The sequence below is a fragment of the Chenopodium quinoa genome, unplaced genomic scaffold (genome assembly GCF_001683475.1).
Source record: "Chenopodium quinoa cultivar QQ74 unplaced genomic scaffold, ASM168347v1, whole genome shotgun sequence".
In the NCBI taxonomy this organism is placed as follows: domain Eukaryota; kingdom Viridiplantae; phylum Streptophyta; class Magnoliopsida; order Caryophyllales; family Amaranthaceae; genus Chenopodium; species Chenopodium quinoa.
Window position 1 is genome coordinate 4,253,272 of NW_018742733.1, and position 21,782 is coordinate 4,275,053.

Genomic DNA, 21,782 nt, shown 5'->3' on the forward strand with positions numbered 1-21,782 from the left:
TATTAATTATAATGTTTACTGGTCACCAACTCATTACTTCATTTATTTGCATATATTATCAGTAACCACAGCCACAAACTTGCGTAAGATATGTTACATAATAATACTTTGCCATAGACCATAGTACATAGCCTTAGGCCCCGTTTAGTTTATGTAAAACATTTTCAATGAAAAATTAGTTTTCATGAAAAACATATTTTCAAAGAAAAACACAATTGCATACTAGTTTTTCTTTGTTTGGTTGCATACAAGAAAAGTCCAAGAAAATAAAAAATAAGAGTGGGAATGTAAGGATGAATGAGAGGAAAGTAAAAAAAAAAAAGGAGGTAAGGAGAAGGGAGAAAAATGCGGCTTCCCTTATTTTGGGAAGGAAAATATTTTCCATCATTAAGGATGGAATTTTCCACCCTTGGAAATATTGTTTTCCACCCCTTAACAAACCAAACAAAGGAAAATGGGAAAAAAATGGAAAATTCATATTGCATGAAAACATTTTACATCAAACCAAACAGGGCCATAATCAAAGATTTAAAACTAAGATGATGGATTATTTTTACATAATACTTTGCCTTAGACCATAATACATAGCCTTAATCAAAGAATTAAACCACATCCACAAACTTGCGTAAGATATTTTACATAATACTTTGTCCATAGTACGTTACATAGCCTTAATCACAGAATTAAATCTAAGATGATGGATTTTTTTTTTTTTTTTTTTTTTTTTAACAACAGTCAAAAGAAGGGAAGATGATAGATGAGAGACAAGAGATTGAATGAAACATGCATGTATGATTTCAATATCTTTGCCCTTAGAATTACTTTGCTATCAAGCAAAGTTGTTGTTTCTTATGCATAATAAGACCAGGGAGCACATTGGTGTCGTCAATGTCTTCCATGTTTAAACCATCAGGCAATTCCCAATCAAAAGAATACAACAAATTGGCCAACACAAGCTCAAGGCTTGCTAGACCAAAATTCGCGGCAGGGCACATTCTTCTTCCACCCCCGAAATGAATCATTGACATTGCTACCTTCCCTTTCAAATCCATTGAACTCCCTATAAATCTCTCTGGCATAAATATTTCCGGGTCTTTCCAATATTTTGGGTCTCGTCCAATAGCCCATGCATTAAGAATTACTATAGTATTCGGTAAAATGTCATATCCTTCAATAATGCTTTTACAAACAGTTTCACGTGGAATAAGTAATGGGGACGGTGGGTGTAGCCTACATGTTTCTTTCACTACTGCTTTGAAGTATTCAAGCTTTGGGAGATCGCCTTCTAATATAAAACCTTTATTTTGTACGGTGCTCCTTAGCTCTTCTTGTACTTTTTTCATTGGAACGGGGTTCTTTATTAGCTCTGTAAGCGCCCAAATTACCCCAGCTGTTGTGGTATTTGCTCCTCCACTAAAAAGATTCTGCAAGTACATTAGATTTTATTGGTATCACCAAATAAATGAACGATGGTTCAAATTTTCAAACTTAAAAAATAAATAAAAATTTGCATATTTAGGGTCTGTTCTCGATGACTGAATTCAGCTGAACTGAACTTAACTTATTAGAGCTGAGCTGAACAGAACTGAAAATAATTGTATGAGAATAGACCCTTAGTTCAAAAATTATGTATACGTGTAAAATCCTTTTCATCCTTTTTCACTTGACTAATGACTATGTATATACAAAGTATAAATATTCATTAAACACTTACCATTAAAATTGCTTTAATATGGTTCATTGTGAGCTTATATGCAAATGAAGTATCATTCATGAGGCGGAGAAGAACATCAACTATATCTTCTTGCTCCGATTCAAGCTTGTTTTTGTTTAGATGGTCGTTAATAATTTTTTCATAAACCGAATCTAAGCCATTAAAGGTCTTCTCAAGCTTAGAGGATTGTCCACTTAGTTTATCAAGCACACCCCCAAGAGGAAAATGATCACTATAGAAGAAGGCTGCGAACATCGTTTGGATTTCGGATAGAAGGCTATGGTATCTGCTTCCTAACTCTTCTTTGTCGCTGTATCTGTGCATTTTCAAACAACAAATGCACCAATATTATTCATAGATTTTATGGAGTTATAGTTATAAAGCTAAAGGTGTTATATGTCAAGTGGTTTGTGTTTTTATACATTGGCCAGAGATTTGTTAATTAGTACTCCCTCCGTCCCTAAATTACATTCCTACTTCTCTCTATTAGTCTCTCTATTATGTGAGGAATAAATGCTAGAAGTAGGAATGTAATTTAAGGACGGAGAGAGTACTCAAATCATGATATAAATTGCAACAGTTTGATCACTTAAATAATGTGTTAAGAGAGACTGGTTAATTAGTTCTCAAATTATGATATAAATTGCAACAGTTTGACTTAAATTTTTTCGGCACCCTAATTAAGTGCAAATACGCATTAGTGTCATACGTACCTCTTGCCAAACATGATCCTGCTAGAAGTTGAGCTTGCATAATTGAGAATCAATTGACTCAAATTGACGACTTTAGAAGCAGAAGATAGAGAAGAAACCTCTTGAATCAGCCTTGAGACTTCATCATGGCGTATTGAAGCGAACAAATTGACCTTCTTCGAGCTTAGAAGATGGACAATTAGTATCTTCTTCATCTCTTTTGAATAATCACTATATGGACTAAGGGCTACGTCTAACCCATCGTAACTTAACCTTTTTCTTCCGACCGTGAATGGTCTATTACAAAAATTCTTATCTTGCGTTTGAAAGACCTCTTGGGCTAACTTTGCCGATTGTATGACAACCATAGGTTTACTCATTAGCCGGAGCGCGAAAATTGGGCCATAGGTCTTGCCTAGTTTGGAATAGTAGACGTGAGTGTTTAAGGGTTCAAATTGGTGGAGGTTTCCAATTAAGGGAAGCCCTTTTGGTCCAGGAGGACGGCGAAATCGTTGTTTTTTACCATTTTTTGAAAGTATTACAAGAAAGATGATAGAAAGAGCTGCCAAAAGAAGTAAGAGGACTAACATTTTGTTTTGAAAATTCGTAATTGTAGTAAACTTTTTTTTTTTTTTGGCTAATTGTTCATGTGTTCACCATGCAACTAAGCAAGACTATTTATAGTGAGATGTAACATATTGTTTAAGGGGGATTTTCAGTGCGGCAGGCCACACCATGTGATAGGGGTTATTGGCTTTGTCCTGGGTTACTTGTATGGGTTATTCATTCATGGAGTACTTGTATTTTTTTTCAAGGGTTACTTATATGGGTTACTTAAAGGGTTACCTATTCAAGGGTTATTTTTAGAGGTTACGTATTTAAGAGTTACTGGTAGGAGTTACTTAGTCAGTCGCTTAGCGCGAATCCCGTGTGAGAGTAATCCATGACGGACCGAGTAACTCTTGAATAAATAATTAGCCCTATAATTTACCGTTGACCAAACAAGTAACCCCAATATAAGTAATAATTCAAGAATAAGTAATCCCTGACCAAATGAATAACCTACTACAAGTAACCTCCTGATCGAACAAATAACACCAAAATAAGTAACTATCTGACCGAACGAGTAACCCCCTACAAGTAACCTCATATTAAACCAGTAACACCTTACAAGTAACCCCTGACCAAAACTAGTAACACCTTACAAGTAACCCTTAACCAAACCAGTTACACTTTACAGGTAATCATTGACCAAACCAGTAACACCCTACAAATAACCCCTGTCGCACCATGTGGCCAGCCACATATAAAAATTTGTGAATTTTTAAATCCAATTACCATAATTTGAATAAGACTATCACATTTGCTTATATATTCGATTTTGTGTGGATTCTAATCGGCTATGAGTTAGTTAAAAAAAAAAACATACTTAGTATATATCAAACTGGTATTATAGTGACTTAAAATTACTCTTTTTTACTTGTGACGATGCATTCATCAATTATGAAATTTAAAGTCTGGTAGACTCTAATTTATTAGGGTTTCAACCTAGCTAATCATACACATCTAACTAATTGAGTGAAAGTTTTTGGGATAGTACTTGCATGTAACTGTTGTTTATCTCAATTCACACTTATTAATAACTACTCCCTCCATTTTCAAATACTTGCTCTATTTCTCTTAGACACGCATGCCGATGCCAATTTTTGATTACTAATATCTTAAATTATCAATAGATATAACTTCTAACAATTAAAAATTAATAATCTATTCATTGAGATGATTCCAACAAGTACCACACGACTATATTTTTTCTTATGTATAAATCACAAACATTAGTCAAAGTAGGATAAATGAATATTGCAAAAAATAGAAATGGACAAGTATTTAAAAACGGAGGGAGTAGTTGTGTAGCATGCGGTCTCCCAATCACAATGATAATTGTCCGTAAATCATGTATATGGTGGTGTTGTTACATGTCAATTAAATTTGAATTGTCTAAATTTTGTTACCATTTTAATTATTACAGCATTTTCGAATTACATTCGTTTATTTAGAAACAAATTGGTATTTAGGTACGAAATTAAAAATAAAAAATAAAAATAAAAATTATCCCTTTTTCAATTCCATATTCAAATTGAATGAAATTGTTTAACACTGATTAGTATTGGTGCGAACTGGTCACACTAAAAATATACTTAGTAATATTCTTTAATTATGAAGTTCATTCTATTTCAACATCGTCTTAAAATTTATTAGCTTAATTTGGAAAACCCATTATTGTTTTTGATTTGTATTTCAAGAGTATGTGCTAAACAAAAGAAGTTTTGTAATCAGTGGTTATATATGTTTTATGATTTTAATATGCAACTAGCTTAGTGTGTGGCCCGGGCGATGCCCCGGGTTGCTAGTTTAATTATACCTGTTTAATTTGCTAATTAAATTTGTTTGTTTAGATAGTAAGACTTGTTGGTTTTGAGTTTAAATCTTGCTATAAACATTTTTTAGTTGTCAAACTCAATCATTACATAATGGAAACTAAATCAACTTATCTAAGTTAACTATTATTTTGTTAGATAAATAAACACAACTAATAAATGACTAAAATGGTAAGACTCTTAACATAAGACTTGTTGGTCTTGAGTTCAAGTCTTGTTATAATTATTTTTTAGATGCAATCCTAACACGTGTGAAAGTGACATGTCATGTGTTTATAGTAACATGTGGCGCACATTGTTGACATGTCGAACTTAAAAAGGATGACACGTGGAACGTGTTCTGTTTTATGAACGTTTTTTAATATATAAGTATAGATAGATTAGTGAAAATCACATGTAAAAAGGTTGTATCCTGAATTAGTGGTCTTCAATCTACCACTAGAATAAAATGGCACAAATTTTGCATTGATAGATTTAGTCAAGAATTGTATCAATTATAGAGAAACAAAAACGTTTAAAATTGTGTCACAGTACAAGTGAAATATGTATAGTAGTGTGTAACACTGGTGTCCTACCACATAAAGTAAAGCAGTCAGTTTATCATTTGTCTAAGATATATATATATATATATATATATATATATATATAAGATCTTAGGCCCTTAGATTATTTTAATGGGACGATCAACATGCTTCCCGTACATGTCATTAATGGCATTTTCGTAATATTTTAACTTTATAAAGTGATTTTCAGTTTCATTTCTAAAAAGTAAATGAAAAATTAGTAAAAGTTAATGAAATCAGTCATAAAGTAAATGAAATTGCCTTAAAAGTTAAAAAACAGGAAAAAAAAAAGTTTTAAAATTCGCGAAATTACGAAAATTTCATTAATGAATGTGGGAGAGATGTGAGCCGTCAGATGTAGGGTGATTAAAGGCTACGATTCGTTCCTAGATCCTATTATTCACCGTAGTTCTCACATGATCTCAATATATATATATATATATATATATATATATATATATATATATATATATATATATATATATTCAAATTAACAGGATATTTTAAACTATGACACTAGAATTTTCCAAAAACAAAAACAAAAACAAAATTAAAAAAAAAAACAAAAAAGAAAAAAAAACACCTTAAAGTGAACCAAACCGGTTCAAAGGAAAATAAGAAATAAGTAATTTTCTTCCAAGTCAATAATTTAACTAGTTTTTTGAATTAAAATTTATAATTAATTGTTTTAGTAAATACTTTTGTAAAATTAGCCATTTTGGTAAAAGACTCATCTACAATTAAAACCTTATTTGTACATTGATCTTTCAAATGGCCAGGCATAATAAATATACATATATAATATTGATCAATATTGAAAGAGAGAATTTGAATACTACCTCCGTTTTTAAATAGTTGCTCCATTTCTCCATGCACGAAGTTTTAGGATGATAAATTAGAGAGAATTAGAAAATATTATAATGGAAATGCTTTCCTTCTCATTAATTATAATTGGGAATATATAGAGTTACAAAGTCCTGGTCCTCATATCAAAAGATATCGTAGGATCTTAGGAAATTAACTAAAATATATGAGATAAATATATGGAAATATTCTATCAAATCTTCCTAATATACGATAATATCTCAATATAGGAGAAATTGGAAAAGTAATAAAATATGGAGGTAGTGGGGTTGATGGAATAATAACAATTATAAAATAGCAAAAGTAGGTGAGAGAATTAGAGGAGATAGAATATGAAATTAATAAAATACGGACTATAATTTATGTTGGGACCATTAGTTGAGAGAAATGAATTAAATATTATAAAAGTTTTCCAAATAAGAAAATAGAGCAAGCATTTAATAACGACCGAAAATAAAAAGTGAAGCAAGTATTTTAAAATGGATGGAGTACCTACTAATTCAATCAAACAAACTGATATTCCTAAAATAATTGATTGATTAATTATTTGAAATCTAGACTAGCACCCTAGTATGATATGTCATTCACCTTTTACATGTTTTTTTCTATTTGAGATGAACTAAATCCTAATTCTTGTACGGATTTTTCAATTAACATTTAGGTGTTGTGTATTCAATCATAAATTTTTGTATGCGTCTGATCACATTGTGCAGCAGGGGCTACTTGTAGGTGTTATTTGTATTTTGGGATTACTTGCTTGTAGGGTGTTACTGATTTTGGTCAGGGTATTACTTGTATTCTGGGGCTACTTATAGGATGTTACTGATTTTGCTCAGGGGATACTTGTAGGGTGTTACTGGTTTGGTATGGGGTTCCTTGTAGGAGTTACTCAGAATACAAGTAACACCTATAAGTAACCCCAAAATACAAGTAACCCTAACAAAACCAGTAACACCCTACAAATAACTCATCACTAGTAGAAAAAACGCATTAGGCAGCGGTTCAAACCCGGTCTAAGGCACCGGTTTGAACTGCTGCCTATTTGAGGGGTGCCAAAAACCCCCTATTTGGCACCGGTTCAAAACCGGTGCCATAGGGTTTAATAGGCACCGGTTAACCGGTGCCATAGGGAAGAATAGGCACCGGTTAACCGGTGCCTAATACTGCTCTCCCGCCATTTTTTTTTTGGATGGTGGATAGTTTAGGCACCGGTTCCTGCTTAACCGATGCCTTTTGTATGATTTATTTTTTTTCAATCGTGCAATAATATTTTAAAAAAAAACCTGCAATAATAATATCCTGTAATTCCAGCAATTATATTAAATATAATAATTAATAATTTTATTATTATAATAACTAATAATAATATTATTAATTATTATATACAAAAATAATATTAGATACAAGAATTCAATTATATATATATATAGATATAAATATTCCCAAACGCAATACAAAAAAAAAAAAAGTTGCTTACATATACAAATAATAGTAAGTACACATATATAATGAATAATAAGTTATATATAGTTCAAAAGTTAACATAAATAATTTACAATTACAATGCATGTCATTTACATGTTGAAGGTGATGAAAGACACCAACATGTCACGAACTTCATTAAGCTCCTTGATTGTCAACGGACCATCCTTTTTGACCTTGCAAAACTTGAAATACAAAAACATTATTTTAAAAATAATTAATTAGGCAAAAAATATGTATTTTATCAAATATTACCTATACGACTTCTATATAGCCCATTTACTACATTACTTATCAAATGAACTATTTCTTTCTCATAACATTTTATTATTGGATAGTTGTATGTGTGTAAGCCCTAAAATTGTATAGGAGAGCATTTTATTAAGGTTTATGACAGTTTTTACCCAAAATGGCCCGAATATGGCCTATATGACCTTACTTTGCCCATTTCCTACATTTCTTATTAAATGAACTTTATTTGTCTCATAACATGTCAATATTATCTAGTTATAGGTGTAATAAGGAAAGAAATCACATTAAAAGAGCATATTAACACAAAATGGCCCTAATATGGCCCATATGACTTCTATTCAACCCATTTTCTACCTTTCTTGTGAAATAGCCTTTTTTTTTCTCATAACATGTCATTGTTGGATAATATTAGGTGTCTAAGGCTAGAAATCACATCAATATAGCATTTCAAGAAGTTTAACAACGCATTTTACTCAACATGGCCCAAATAGGGCTTATATGACTTCTATGTAGCCCATTTTCTACATTACTTATCAAATGAACTATTTCTTTCTCATAACATGTCAATGTTGGGTAGTTGTATGTGTGTAAGCCCTAAAATTGTATAGGAGAGCATTTTATTAAGGTTTACGACGCTTTTTACTCAAAATGGCCCGAATATGGCCTATATGACCTTACTTTGCCCATTTCCTACATTTCTTATTAAATGAACTTTATTTATCTCATAACATATCAATATTATCTAGTTATATGTGTATATGGAAAGAAATCACATCAAAAGAGCATATTAACACAAAATGGCCCTAACATGGCCCATATGACTTCTATTCAGCCCATTTTCTACCTTTCTTGTGAAATAGCTTTTTTGTTTCTCATAACATGCCATTGTTGGGTAATATTAAGTGTCTAAGGCGTGAAATCACATCAATATAGCATTTCAAGAAGTTTTAGGACTTACCTCATCAAGCTGTTGAGTGTCCGTACAATGAGTCACAATGTCAAGCATGAATCTCATCACATACAAAGCATAATCAAGTCCATTCTCTTGTTGTGCGCACTAGCATATGACAAACAAATCACATCAGTGAAACATGCAAAGGAAATGAGCAAATATTTACTACCATAGATTTTCAAGATAATCACAATAATATCATGTAAATTACCAACGGTGTCTTCCATGTTGGACCCTTTGGAGCACGACAATGTAGCTTCTTCATAACACTGTAGTATAAAAAAATACAATCAAATTTGATTAATCGTATGATTACTAAATTAGTTATTATTAGCAATAATCATCACTATAGGTTGCTATATATATTTACTTTTGCAATATAGACTTCACGAGCCACTTCTCTGATGATCGAGCTGAATCAAGGTGATAAATTGTGTTAGTGGAATTACAAATCACCATGAGGCTCCAATGCTCCCTACATAAGTTCACAATAGACAAGGTAATTAATATTTAGGAGTCAACATATAATGAGGTCAAATCGATTGAATTTGACATGGTTAGTCATGATTAGGGGATTTTTATCCACCAATCACCGTCTGACAAGTGGACCAACCAGGTTCCGCCACGTGTCCTTCACGTAGGCCAATAGGAGCCTGCCACGTGTCAATCACAGATACGTCCTCTACGGACCAATCGAGACACGCCACGTGTCCACCCATGCCAAATGGGAAAACCGGCCAACAAGGCCCAATCCTGTTTAGAGGCCCAGTCAGCCCTAGGTTTACCCTAAACCTAGAGAGTGGCACGCTTCTCAAGACTATAAATACTTAACTAATCCTCATTAAAGGGGATTAAGCAATTAATTACTCTCACCTAGAGAAGTCTGAACACATTGATCACTCCTCCCCTAGAGGAACCAGATCTTCCCCCTTTAATTTCCGCACTTATTACTCCTCAAACAAGTACTAACTTGACCGTTGGAGGCGGAGCTCCCAGGAGTCTCCGTTATTTTGCAGGTACAGGCGTCCGGTTCCAGTCTCGGTGTTGTAACTCTCCCGCAGGACATCAGAAAACCCCGAAACATTTGGCGCCGTCTGTGGGGAGAGTACTTCTGAGATGGCATCCACGTCTGTACCGACTCCTGAAGAGAGGCGTCCCCTAGACGACCCTCAAGTTCAGTCGGACCATGATACCGAGAGTGAATTTGAAGTTGAAGCTCACACAGCTTCAGACGGGACCCTAAGGGCCCGACGTACCCGTCATACCGAAAGGAGGGAGCGGGAGCATCTTCAAACAGGAAGCGAGCCAGCAGGCGCACCGCCTGTTCGGCAACAGCCGACTGATGGGTCTGCTCCCATCACAAGGAACGAACTCATGACCTTCATGAGGGACTTCAAGGGAGAAATTCAAGAGTTGCTTAATAAGAAGCCTGTTCCGGCCAAGGAACAGTCGGCCAAGAAACCATCCACTTCACTGAAAAGGAAGCCAGTTCAAGGGCGGGAGGCGACTCCTCATCCTAAATCAAGGAAGCAGGAGCCGCCTGCTCTTGATTTCACAAAATTCCGTTTTCCTACAGGAAGTAGGAAACCTGTTCGTCACATTCAGGCGGACGGGTCGAAGAAAACATACACAGACGCTCGTCTGCTGTTAGAACAGAAGAAGAGTGACCGACTGTCAGAGTCGGCCTCTACTTCAAATTTTCAAGAAAGTCTGCGAAATACCTCGATGAGGCATACCCAGTCGTGTCATGAGAGTCAGTCAGGCGGCACCTCCCGTCGGTCAGGCTTTCATAGCGACCAGGCGGTACCAAACTTACCGTTTGTACCACAGCAACAGTATTTTATGCAGCCACCTCCGTTTGGTGGACACGCAGCTAAAAATGTCCAACCTTTGGACTGGCAGCTACGGTTGCTTAGACTTGGTGAACAGCCGTCGGCCTTCTCCAAGGAAATCACTGAAGCCGCTCAGCCGGCCAAAGTGAAAAATGTGTTAGTAGGCGCCTATGATGGCACTACTAACCCAGAAGATCATCTGATGGCATTCTCCAACCTAATGTACCTTCAAGGGTTGGATGATCCCACTTGGTGCAAGTGTTTTCCAGCGACCCTCAAAGGAATTGCACAACAATGGTTCGGCAACCTGCCGACTGGTTGTGTAAACAACTTCAGGACGCTTGCTTACTTGTTCACCTCCAACTTTGCCATGAACATCCCTGCGAAGAAAACGACCCTTGATTTGGGAACAATTCAGCAGGGCGAGAAGGAGGGGCTTCGTTCTTACATCAGGCGGTTTAACCTGATGAGAATACAGATTCAAGGGTTACCGGATGAGGTAGCTTATACTGACTTTTTCAGGGGTCTCAAAGACGGGTCGACCTTCAAATTTGATCTGGTTCGAAAGAGGGTGGCGACTCTTCAGGAGGCTTTGATTGAAGCAGAAGCCTATATACAGGCAACTGATCTTTGTAGTACAGTGAAACAGTCGGACGGGAAAAAGTTCGACAGAAAAGAAGGACGACAGATACAGTCGTCAAACAAAGAAAAGAAGAGAAAAGAGGTCTGGGCGGCTAATTCCTCTAAACAGCCGGCCCAGAAGAAGAAAAAAGAATTCAAACCATACTCCCCAAAGTATGCGTTTAACAAGGATAACCAGTTTATCCTAAAAGAAATCGAGGGACGGATCTCAATTGAGAAGCCGGTCCCCATGAAGGGTTCTGCAAACAACCGGAACCAAGATAAATTATGTGCTTATCATGATGATGTTGGTCATCACACCAATGACTGCATCAGTCTCATGCGGTATCTGGACCGCCTGGCTGAGCAAGGTGATCTTGACACTTATGTCAAGAAATCTACGGGGAACACTTCCTCAAAAAAGCAGTCGGCCAAAAAGAATCAACAGGCCGACAGCTCCGATACAGATGATGCAGTCGTCTACACCATTGCAGGCGGCTTCTCAGGAGGCGGCCCCACTATTAGGGGCAACAAAAACAATATCAGGCGGTTAGATGTAAATTCCGTTCACCAAGAACGGCCGTCCAAATATTCATTTCCTGAGATTGTCATCACTGAAGAAGATCTAGGAGGGGTAAGAGGGCCGCATGACGACCCTATCGTTGTTGAATGTAAAGTGGCCAACCAGAGAGTTGGCCGAATCCTCATAGATACCGGAAGCTCCTCAGATCTCATCAGTAGCAAATGTCTGTCGAAACTAAAATATCAGACTGATTGCATACATCCGGCCTCCCACCCTTTAGTAGGGTTTGGAGGAGGAGTCGTCCACCCACTGGGACGAGTGGATTTACCCATCCGCCTGGGCGAAAAAGGGGAAGGACGACACATGGTAGTCCGGTTCTTGGTAGTAGAAGAGCTCTCGGCCTACAACATGATTCTGGGTCGACCAACCCTGAATAATTCCAAGGCTGTTATAATCCCATCTCTTATGTTGCTCAAGTTTGAGAGGGATAATGGAACAGTCGGCTCCCTAAGGGGAGATCAGAGGATGGCCCGAGAGTGCTATCTCTCGGATATCAAGCCCACTGTAATGGTCACTGGGTCAAGCGGTGAAAAAACAGACCTTGACAATATCAAGGATAATGCGCCTGTTCAAGAAGCAGGCGGCAAAAAAAGAAAGGCATCCCAGATGGGGGCCGCAAGAAAAGATAAAAAATAGCAATCATTGGCAGAGGAGCGGTCGGATGAATTCCGCCCTCAGCCGACTGGTGAGCATACGGACCTAATCTTAGATGTCTCGCGTCCTGACAGAACAGTCAAAGTTGGGACGACTGCTCTAGGGGTCCTAGGTGATGACTTTCACAATCTGTTGAAAGAATACAAGGACATCTTTGCATTCGAAGTCCATGAAATGCCAGGCATTAGTCCTGAGCTAGCGGTACATAAACTGGCCGTGGATCCGAAAAAGAAGCCGGTACGGCAAAAGAAGCGGAACCATGGCGAAGAAAAAAGTCAGGCAGCAGCCGCCGAAGTTAAAAAATTACTTGATGCAGGGTTCATTCGGCAATGTTACTTCCCAGACTGGGTTGCAAATGTGGTGCTTGTTAAAAAGCCGAATGGCACCTGGCGAATGTGTGTAGACTACACAGACTTAAACAAGGCGTGCCCCAAAGACAGTTACCCTCTGCCTAAAATTGATAACCTGGTCGACTCAACAGCCGGCCATGCTTTGATGAGCTTTATGGACGCCTACTCTGGTTTCCATCAAATTCCTTTATGGAAGAAAGATCAGGAGAAGACGGCCTTCGTCACTGATCAGGGGTTATACTGTTACACGGTCATGCCGTTTGGTCTTAAGAATGCCCTGGCTACTTTCCAGCGAATGATAAACACTGTGTTCTTTGATCAGATTGGGAGAAATGTCGAGGCATATATTGATGATATGATTGTCAAGACTAAACTTCAGAAAGATCATCTGTCGGACCTCCGAGAAACTTTCGCCACACTCAGGCGGCACCATGTCATGCTCAATCCCAAGAAATGTGTATTTGGAGTTGAGTCTGGGAAATTTCTCGGATTCCTTATCAATCAGAGAGGAATAGAGGCGAACCCTGAGAAGGTGCAGGCGGTCATTGACATGCAGTCGCCTCGTACCATCCGAGAGGTTCAGAAGTTAACAGGTTGTCTGGCGGCCTTAGGAAGATTTCTAAGCCGATCAGGCGACAAATGCCTATACTTTTTCCAGGCAATCAAGAAAAAGGCGAGGTTTGAATGGGGGACGGATGCTGAGGCCGCCTTCCAGAAATTGAAAATTCACTTGCATTCCTTGCCGAGGCTGGTCAGCCCTTTGCCCAAAGAAGTACTCTACATGTACCTGGCCGTCTCTGATCATGCGTTAAGCGCTGTTCTCCTTGCTGAGAGAGACGGCTGTCAGCTCCCGGTCTACTTTGTCAGTCACGTACTGAAAAATGCCGAGTTGAGGTATCCCCTAGTGGAGAAATTTGGTCTTGCACTCTTCATGGCTGTTAAAAAATTGAAGCCCTACTTTTTGGCACATGCAGTCGTCGTGTATACAGACCAACCTATCAAGCGGCCACTGACCATCATGGAGTCGTCAGGCCGAATGATCAAATGGGCCATAGAAATACAGAGCCTCGAAGTTACATTCGAGCCTAGAAAAGCAGTGAAGGGGCAAGCCTTTGCTGATTTTATTGTTGAGAGGACTCGTCCTCCTGACTCTCAAGTTCCAGACCAAGTCTGGAAGGTATATGTGGACGGAAGCTCTACTTCAAATGGTTGTGGAGCAGGCGTCATATGTCAGTCGCCAGAGGGCGACAGGTACGAGTATGCTTTACGCTTCAATTTTCAGGCTTCAAACAATGAGACAGAATATGAAGCTTTACTAGCCGGAATCCGCATGTGCAAGGCGGCAGGGGCAAGAAAAATAGACGCCTGTTCCGATTCACAATTAATAGTGAGTCAGTACAATGGCGAATATGAAGCGACCCATCCGGCCATGATCAAGTATTTACAGGCGGTCCGACAAGCAGTCGGCTCCCTTGAGGATTTCCATCTGATCCAAGTGCCGAGATCAGAAAACAACCAGGCGGATGCACTGTCAAAATTAGCATCATCCGCCTCCTCTGATACTCCTCGAACTGTTTTTTGGGAAGTAATGGAGAAGAGAAGCATCGAGGAAAACCCTATTGGAATCCTAGACAGAAGCTCAACCTGGATGGATCCAATCAGGGCATATCTGACAAACGGTACCCTGCCGGATGATCATCAACAGGCGGCAGTGCTGAAAAGACGATCCACCAATTTTGAAATTATAAAGGGAGAACTTCACAAAAGGGGGTACCTACAACCCTTCTTAAAGTGCGTTACTCCAGAAAAGGGGCGAGAGATACTAGACGATCTCCACTCTGGTTACTGTGCTTCACATATAGGTGGAAGGACGCTTGCTCAAAGGGCAAGGCGGCAGGGCTACTTTTGGCCTACTTTGGAAGCAGATGCAATGGAGATGGTGAAAAAATGTGACAAGTGCCAAAGGTTTGGCAAACTAATTCACCGTCCGGCTACTGACCTCACTACCATTCACAGCCCACTACCGTTTGCTAAGTGGGGCATGGACATTCTGGGTCCATATACGCCTGCTACAGGCGGCAAAAGGTACATACTTGTTGCCGTTGACTACTTCACTAAATGGGTAGAGGCGGAGGCTGTAAAGGGAATCAAGACGAAAGATGTAATTTCATTCATTTGGAAAAATGTCATCACTCGGTTCGGGGTTCCCATGTCTATGGTTTTTGATAATGGTCCCCAATTTGAGACGCCTGTTCTCAAAAGCTGGTTGGGTGACCAAGGAATTGCAAACTACTTTGCATCTGTCGGCCGACCACAAGCAAACGGCCAGGTAGAAGCCTTTAATAAAATCATCTCAGACGGTCTGAAGAAAAAGATTGAACGAGCAGGCGGCCTATGGGCGGATGAACTATCACATGTTCTCTGGGCTATTAGGACGACTGAAAAAGGGGCGACTGGAGAAACTCCATTCCTCCTAACTTATGGTGTGGAAGTTGTTCTTCCAATAGAACACTACGAGCCGACTCTTCGAGTAATGCTATATGACGAAGAGGCAAACTGGGAAGCCATGCGCCTGGCGTTAGACTCACTCCCTGAAAAGAGAGGCAATGCTGTCTTACGCCATGAGATTTACCGCCTGAGAATGACTCGATCATACAACAGAAAAGTGCACAGGCGTCCACTCAAGGTGGGGGACTTTGTACTTAGAAAAATGGAAGCTGTTGGTAGGGCTAACGAGTCTGGCAAGCTAACTCCCAACTGGGAAGGCCCCTACCGAATATATGAAGAGGTTAGAGACGGTACCTACCGTCTGGAAACACCAGACGGCCAGCCGTTACCTCGAACTTGGAATGTAGATAATCTTAAGAAATATTTCTTTTGAATGATGTAAAGTAAAGAGCTACTTAATAAAAGTTTGCACTTACTATTCAATTTTGTATTAAGAGGGGCATGCCAACTGACAAACAGTTGGCTACTCTCCATGTTTATATTCATTTTTAAGAGGGGCATGCCAACTGACAAACAGTCGGCCACTCTCTATGTTTAATTTAAGAGGGGCACGCCGCTAGACGGCTACCCTCACATAATATAGTTCACCAAGAACTATCAAAAAACATGATCAGACCAGGCGTCAAGCCAACTGATCAAAATATAAAAATTCAATTCGACCTGACCCAATCTTATAGCAGGCGTCCGATGGCATCCATCCGGATGAAATTCGTCGCAGAGAGCAGCTCCCTTTTGGGTGGAACATTGTTCTATAAACTAATCACATGGCACCTATACGACTGTCCCCAAGGGCAATCACGTAGCCGTTTTTGAGACAAGGATAACTTTATCACTAACCAAACTAGTGATAACAGTTGACATCTGTGTCGGATTACCGCCTGTATTACTTGGGATAAATGCAGGGGGTACCTCTTGAGTTAATAGCCAACAAACATTGGCGAATCAAAAGGTTCAGCCGGCCTCCGCCGCATGGTACCTTTACTACTCAAGCAGGAGTGACGGCGACTGAGTAACACCAAAGTTAACTCATAGTCACTCTCTCAAACTTAGTATGGAGCCTAAAAGGTATGAGTCGTCCGCCTGTTTTTAGCAAACAGGGGCTCTCAACCACTACTCCTGCTAGGTTAACAACTTTTGAGTTAATAGCCAACAAACATTGGCGAATCAAGGGGTCCAGCCGGCATCTGCCGCCTGGTACCTCTACTACTCAATCTAGAATGAGGACGACTGAGTAACACCAACGTTAACTCATAGTCACTCTCCCAAACTTAGTATGGAACCTAAAAAGTTTGAATAGACCACCTGTTTTTTTGGCAAACAAGGACATTCAAACTACTATTCCTACTAGGTTTCCCTTCGAGTTAATAGCCAACAAACATTGGCGAATAAAGGGGAACAAACGGTACCCACCGCTTGATACCTCTACTACTCAATCACTCGGCGACTAGGACCGCCTGCCTAAAGGTAATCCAGTCATAGACTGCCTACAAGTCTAAGTAAGAAAACCCTTTGGTTAATTTTACTAATAACAGGACCGCCTGCCTAAAGGTAATCCAATCTTTTAAACGGGACCAATACCGATTGAATAAATGGCCGACTGATCGCCCAGCTTGGAAACAGACAACCAGTCGTCCAGGGGCATAGGCGGACCATCCGTACCTGTCTACAATCGGCCATGCAAAACAGTCGATATAGTGTACAATTCAATATCAAATATTCAACACTTAGACAAATTTGAAGCAATTGCATTAAAGAAGAATAAAATATTCAGAACCCCAGCCCCCTGGCCGGGTAAATACAAGCAAACGGCACTCAGGCCGTGGAAAGAATACATAAAGCTTAAGAAGGGGGCAGTTCAGTATTAGCAGCTGCCGCCTGGTCAGCACTCTTCTTGCTGGACTCGGCTTCAGCTGCATCCTTTTTCGATGCCTTGCCCCCAAGTGGCACAAGCGCCACTATCGGCTGCTCATCCTCAACCAAGGCCTCCTCCAACGCCTCGTCCTCAGCAGCCGCCAGGATCTCTTGATTATATGTTTCAGAACACTGGCGGTACGTTTTTTCCCACGAGGCAAAGTCGGCACTGGGGAAGAGGCGGCTCCAGGTCATGCGCTGGATCTGGGAAGAGTCTTCCATCATCTCTCGGACGAGCTCTCTCTGCTCTTGCTCAGCCTTCTCCGAGAGCTCTTTAGTTAGACTCTTCTCCTGGGTCACCAGGCGTTCCTTTACGTTAGCCAAGGATTTCTCCATGGCTTCGTATGAGAGCATCTTTTGGCGGAGAGGTTTAAGCTCGGCCTTGAGATTGGAGACGGTCGCCTCCAGCTCGCTGTTCCTCTTCTGGGCCGCCTCTAACTGAGCCCGAACAGCGGCGGTAGCCTGCGCCTGATAATAAAGAATATCAATGGTCAGTACTTCATTTTGGGCAATTTGAAACATTGCCTTATCACAGTCAGAGGCGGCCATAGCTTTTGCAGCCTTTACCTCTTTGTTCTTCCGATCAAGCGGCTTGCGAAGGCCGTTCACTCGGAGCAGGGCCTAAGTAAAAAGGGGAACAGTCGTCAGTTTCCAAACAAAAAGAAAACAGGCGTCCTGGAATTCAAATACTCAAAAATATGCCAAGTATACCACAGCAAGGACCCCTGCAATCCCATCAAGGTCAAGGGTGCCGACACCCCTGACCGCCTCCCTTTCAGATGGAGGAACTACTTTGATCATGGACTTGGCTACCTCTACCATGTCAGGCTCCTGAGGGCCGGCTGCATCAAGCGTAAAAAAGCAAGTTAGACCTAGTCAAGAAGGAAGCAAGTGTAAAAGTTTTACAAGTAATTGTCCATACTTCTAGGCGGCCCCGCCGGAGTTTTAGAAGAAGTGGCCGGCTGCTTCTCAGCCGCCACTGTTTTCCTGGAAGACCCAGGAGAGCTTGCAACAGTCGTCCTCCGGGCCTTGGGGTCCGGCTGTTGCGAGGAAGAAGCTCTTGGAGTGCCCGACTGAAAAAAAAAAAAAAAAAAAAAAGTTAGTATATGCATAAGACAACAACTCCTAAAAGAGGAAGAGTTTCGAGGCCTACCAAGGGTGCCCCCTTGTTGGGGGAGTCGGTACAAGACTGTTGCATGAGAGAGGCCCGCAACATGGCCGCCGCAGTCTTGGATGCTGTTATTTTACTCATGGCGTCAGCTGCAAAAAATAAACAGCAAAGTTAGTAAAAATCCCAAGTAAAAAAGGCGTGAAAAACAGAGTATTTGTCAGGCCGGCTACCTCTAGAGCACCGACTGCTGAGGCCACAGGCGGCCAAAAAGTACTCGTCATAGAGCCACTTGAAGTTTGGGACGCAGTTCAGGGGTACTTGCTCTCGTACCCCTGAAGTAGAGTTCACCCTAGTCTCTACTTTGAAGAGTCCTTTGTCTAGGATCACTTTTTTAGCCTTTGGGGGAACAGGCGGCATGCTTCGGCCGCCTGCGAGAAGAGGCGGATCCCTATTCCACTTGTTAAAGCGTTTGTTCAGCTCCGTGTCTGAACCCTCGATGATAAGGAAGGTATTCCGCCAATCCTTCCATTTGTTCGCCTTACCTCTCGTCATGAGGTAGCCCCTATGGCTTGTTAATTGATACCAGCCGGTGCCGCCCGACTTAGGGGTCCGGCTGAGATAGTTCATGTGGGCGAAAGCCTCAAAGCTTGGCTCCACCCCGTACATTTCGCATCCGGCCACATAGCCGAGTACGTTTACCCAAGAGTTGGGGGCTAACTGCCATAACCCCAAATCATACCCATCTAAAATCCGCTGAACAGCCGGATGTAATGGGAAGCGCAGTCCAGCTTTGATGGCCGCCTCATAGCAGCCAAAGCAGCCGCCATCATAGCTGGTACCAGCCGGCCAGACGACAGTGTCTTCTGGATCCGGCACGAACAGTAAAAATCCGGGGCCCATTCTGTGGTTAGCTATAAAGCTCTCCACTTTGTCTTTCATGGCCGCGATCCGGCCCCGGGGTACCGTGCAGTAGTAGGGGGTGTTTTCCTCTCTGTAAGAGGCGGACGGCTCCGCCCAATTGCCCCCCTTCTCAACTGCATGAGAAAGCCTCGCCTCTTGTAGGCGGCTGTTTCTTTCTTCTGAGCCTGGAGAAGCGTGGCCAGAAGAGCTGGACTCGGACTCGTCCTCTGACGAGTCCGAAGAGGACGACTCCTCCCCTCTCCCTCAGAAGGAGCAGGAGAAAAGTTGGACATATCAACGGTAAAATGGGAAGGGACCACCTTGCCCCCTCCCTCAGAACTGTCGGCTTGGCAGCCGCCTTGTTTCCCTTCTACATCTGGCGCCTGGTCAGATGTTTCACTAATGGGCACCCTTTGGGAGGAGCCGTCCGAGTTTGAGATCCTAGCAGTCTTCTTTGTTCTGGCCATCACGTTCTGCATAGACACAGATACAGTCGGACTTTGTATAAAGGGCAAAGATGGGTCCAGAAAAGGGCAGGCGGCACTCCTAGTCCTAGATTCAGCCGTCCCCGGTGACCGGCTGATCACTAACTTAGGTCGTGTCGTGTGCTTCCATGGTGCCATTTCAAAAAATAATAATAAGAAAAAAAATTAAGAATAAGAGAACCGACGGTTACCTGAACGAGTGACGACTGATGAAATTCTGAAATCCTTTGCAAACGGCTTGTCAGAGCAGGCGGTAGGCAACAAAAGTCCAAAGTGTCAGAGCAAGTTCAGGGGTCCGAATGTTCTCTCGCAAAGTTCTCAAATGTGAAAAATGACCGAAGTCAGCACTTCCTTATATAGGCAAAGTGAGAAGGCGAAGGGTCGCTTCCAAATTCAAAATTTGGGCGGGAAAATCTCTCGTCCATTTGCAAGGTGACACCTGTAGCAGGCCGTCGCCTGTCACCATGCGGCACCTGTCACAGGTGACACGTGACCAGTCACGTGCCACCTGTGAGGGGCAAATGATTAGGGGATTTTTATCCACCAATCACCGTCTGACAAGTGGACCAACCAGGTTCCGCCACGTGTCCTTCACGTAGGCCAATAGGAGCCTGCCACGTGTCAATCACAGATACGTCCTCTACGGACCAATCGAGACACGCCACGTGTCCACCCATGCCAAATGGGAAAACCGGCCAACAAGGCCCAATCCTGTTTAGAGGCCCAGTCAGCCCTAGGTTTACCCTAAACCTAGAGAGTGGCACGCTTCTCAAGACTATAAATACTTAACTAATCCTCATTAAAGGGGATTAAGCAATTAATTACTCTCACCTAGAGAAGTCTGAACACATTGATCACTCCTCCCCTAGAGGAACCAGATCTTCCCCCTTTAATTTCCGCACTTATTACTCCTCAAACAAGTACTAACTTGACCGTTGGAGGCGGAGCTCCCAGGAGTCTCCGTTATTTTGCAGGTACAGGCGTCCGGTTCCAGTCTCGGTGTTGTAACTCTCCCGCAGGACATCAGAAAACCCCGAAACAAGTCATACTCTCTATAACATGGGGCGAATATGAACTTGTCTCCCGCACGCGTTGATTCCCTTATACTCTGTTCAACATAGTACAACACGTCATGGGGGTTGCCTATGATTTTAGTAGTGGATAACTGCTCGGGGCATAACCACCCAACTTTACAAGGAGAATCAGTGTCAGTTAAGTGCTCCTATAGTGCTCTGCGTGCATGAACATTGATTAATTTATCAGATGTAGGATAATCACCATCAATTTGAATAACTTGAAAAAAGTATGAACTTTATGTGGGCATTGAAGTACCTCATGAATGTTTGAATGAGGGAAATGTTAAGCTTTGCACCACGTAGAAATTCCTTCACATCTTCTTTGTTGATCCATGCAATTGCATCATCATCATAGTGGAACATTGCCTTAGCAAGTGCAACTTCCATGGGATCGACCAAATGACAAGCACGGTTTTGAAGAAAGGTCATGTCAGTAGAGAGCGATTGAAGAACAATGTCTTCAACAATTGGAGTAGGTGGCATGGGTGAACCTTTCGAAGAGTGCAACTTCGACGCTTGTTCACTCTTGGACTGTTGTTCACTAAGCTTCTTCTTAGGTTGATCAATTCTTTTAGGATTCTCCACCCTCTTTCTCTTTGAAGTTTTTCTTCCATTGGAAATCTGAAATAGTTTGAGAAATAATAAGTTTCAACTCACAATCACTTATAATAGCCAAGTGAGTAGCCATTTCAGGTCGAAATGACTTTTTTTGATGAATTGAACCCAAAAACTTAGAACTTGGCAATTTTTATGTAATTTCAAATGATAAACACTTATAAATATGTGATTATGAG

The 21,782-nt window shown here is 40.9% G+C and overlaps 1 protein-coding gene across 1 annotated transcript; it reads right to left on the bottom strand.

Moving 5' to 3' along the window:
• Window positions 1–265: 265 nt before the first annotated feature.
• On the bottom strand, window positions 266–4,083 carry LOC110723950 (cytochrome P450 71A1-like). The gene is made up of 3 exons (XM_021903363.1): window positions 2,428–4,083; window positions 1,715–2,030; window positions 266–1,424 (listed from the first exon to the last, which is right to left on the bottom strand). The coding sequence occupies exons 1-3, from the start codon at window positions 2,994–2,996 to the stop codon at window positions 819–821; spliced, it is 1,491 nt and encodes a 496-aa protein (XP_021759055.1). The 5' UTR covers window positions 2,997–4,083; the 3' UTR covers window positions 266–818.
• Between the last annotated feature and the right edge of the window lie 17,699 nt (window positions 4,084–21,782).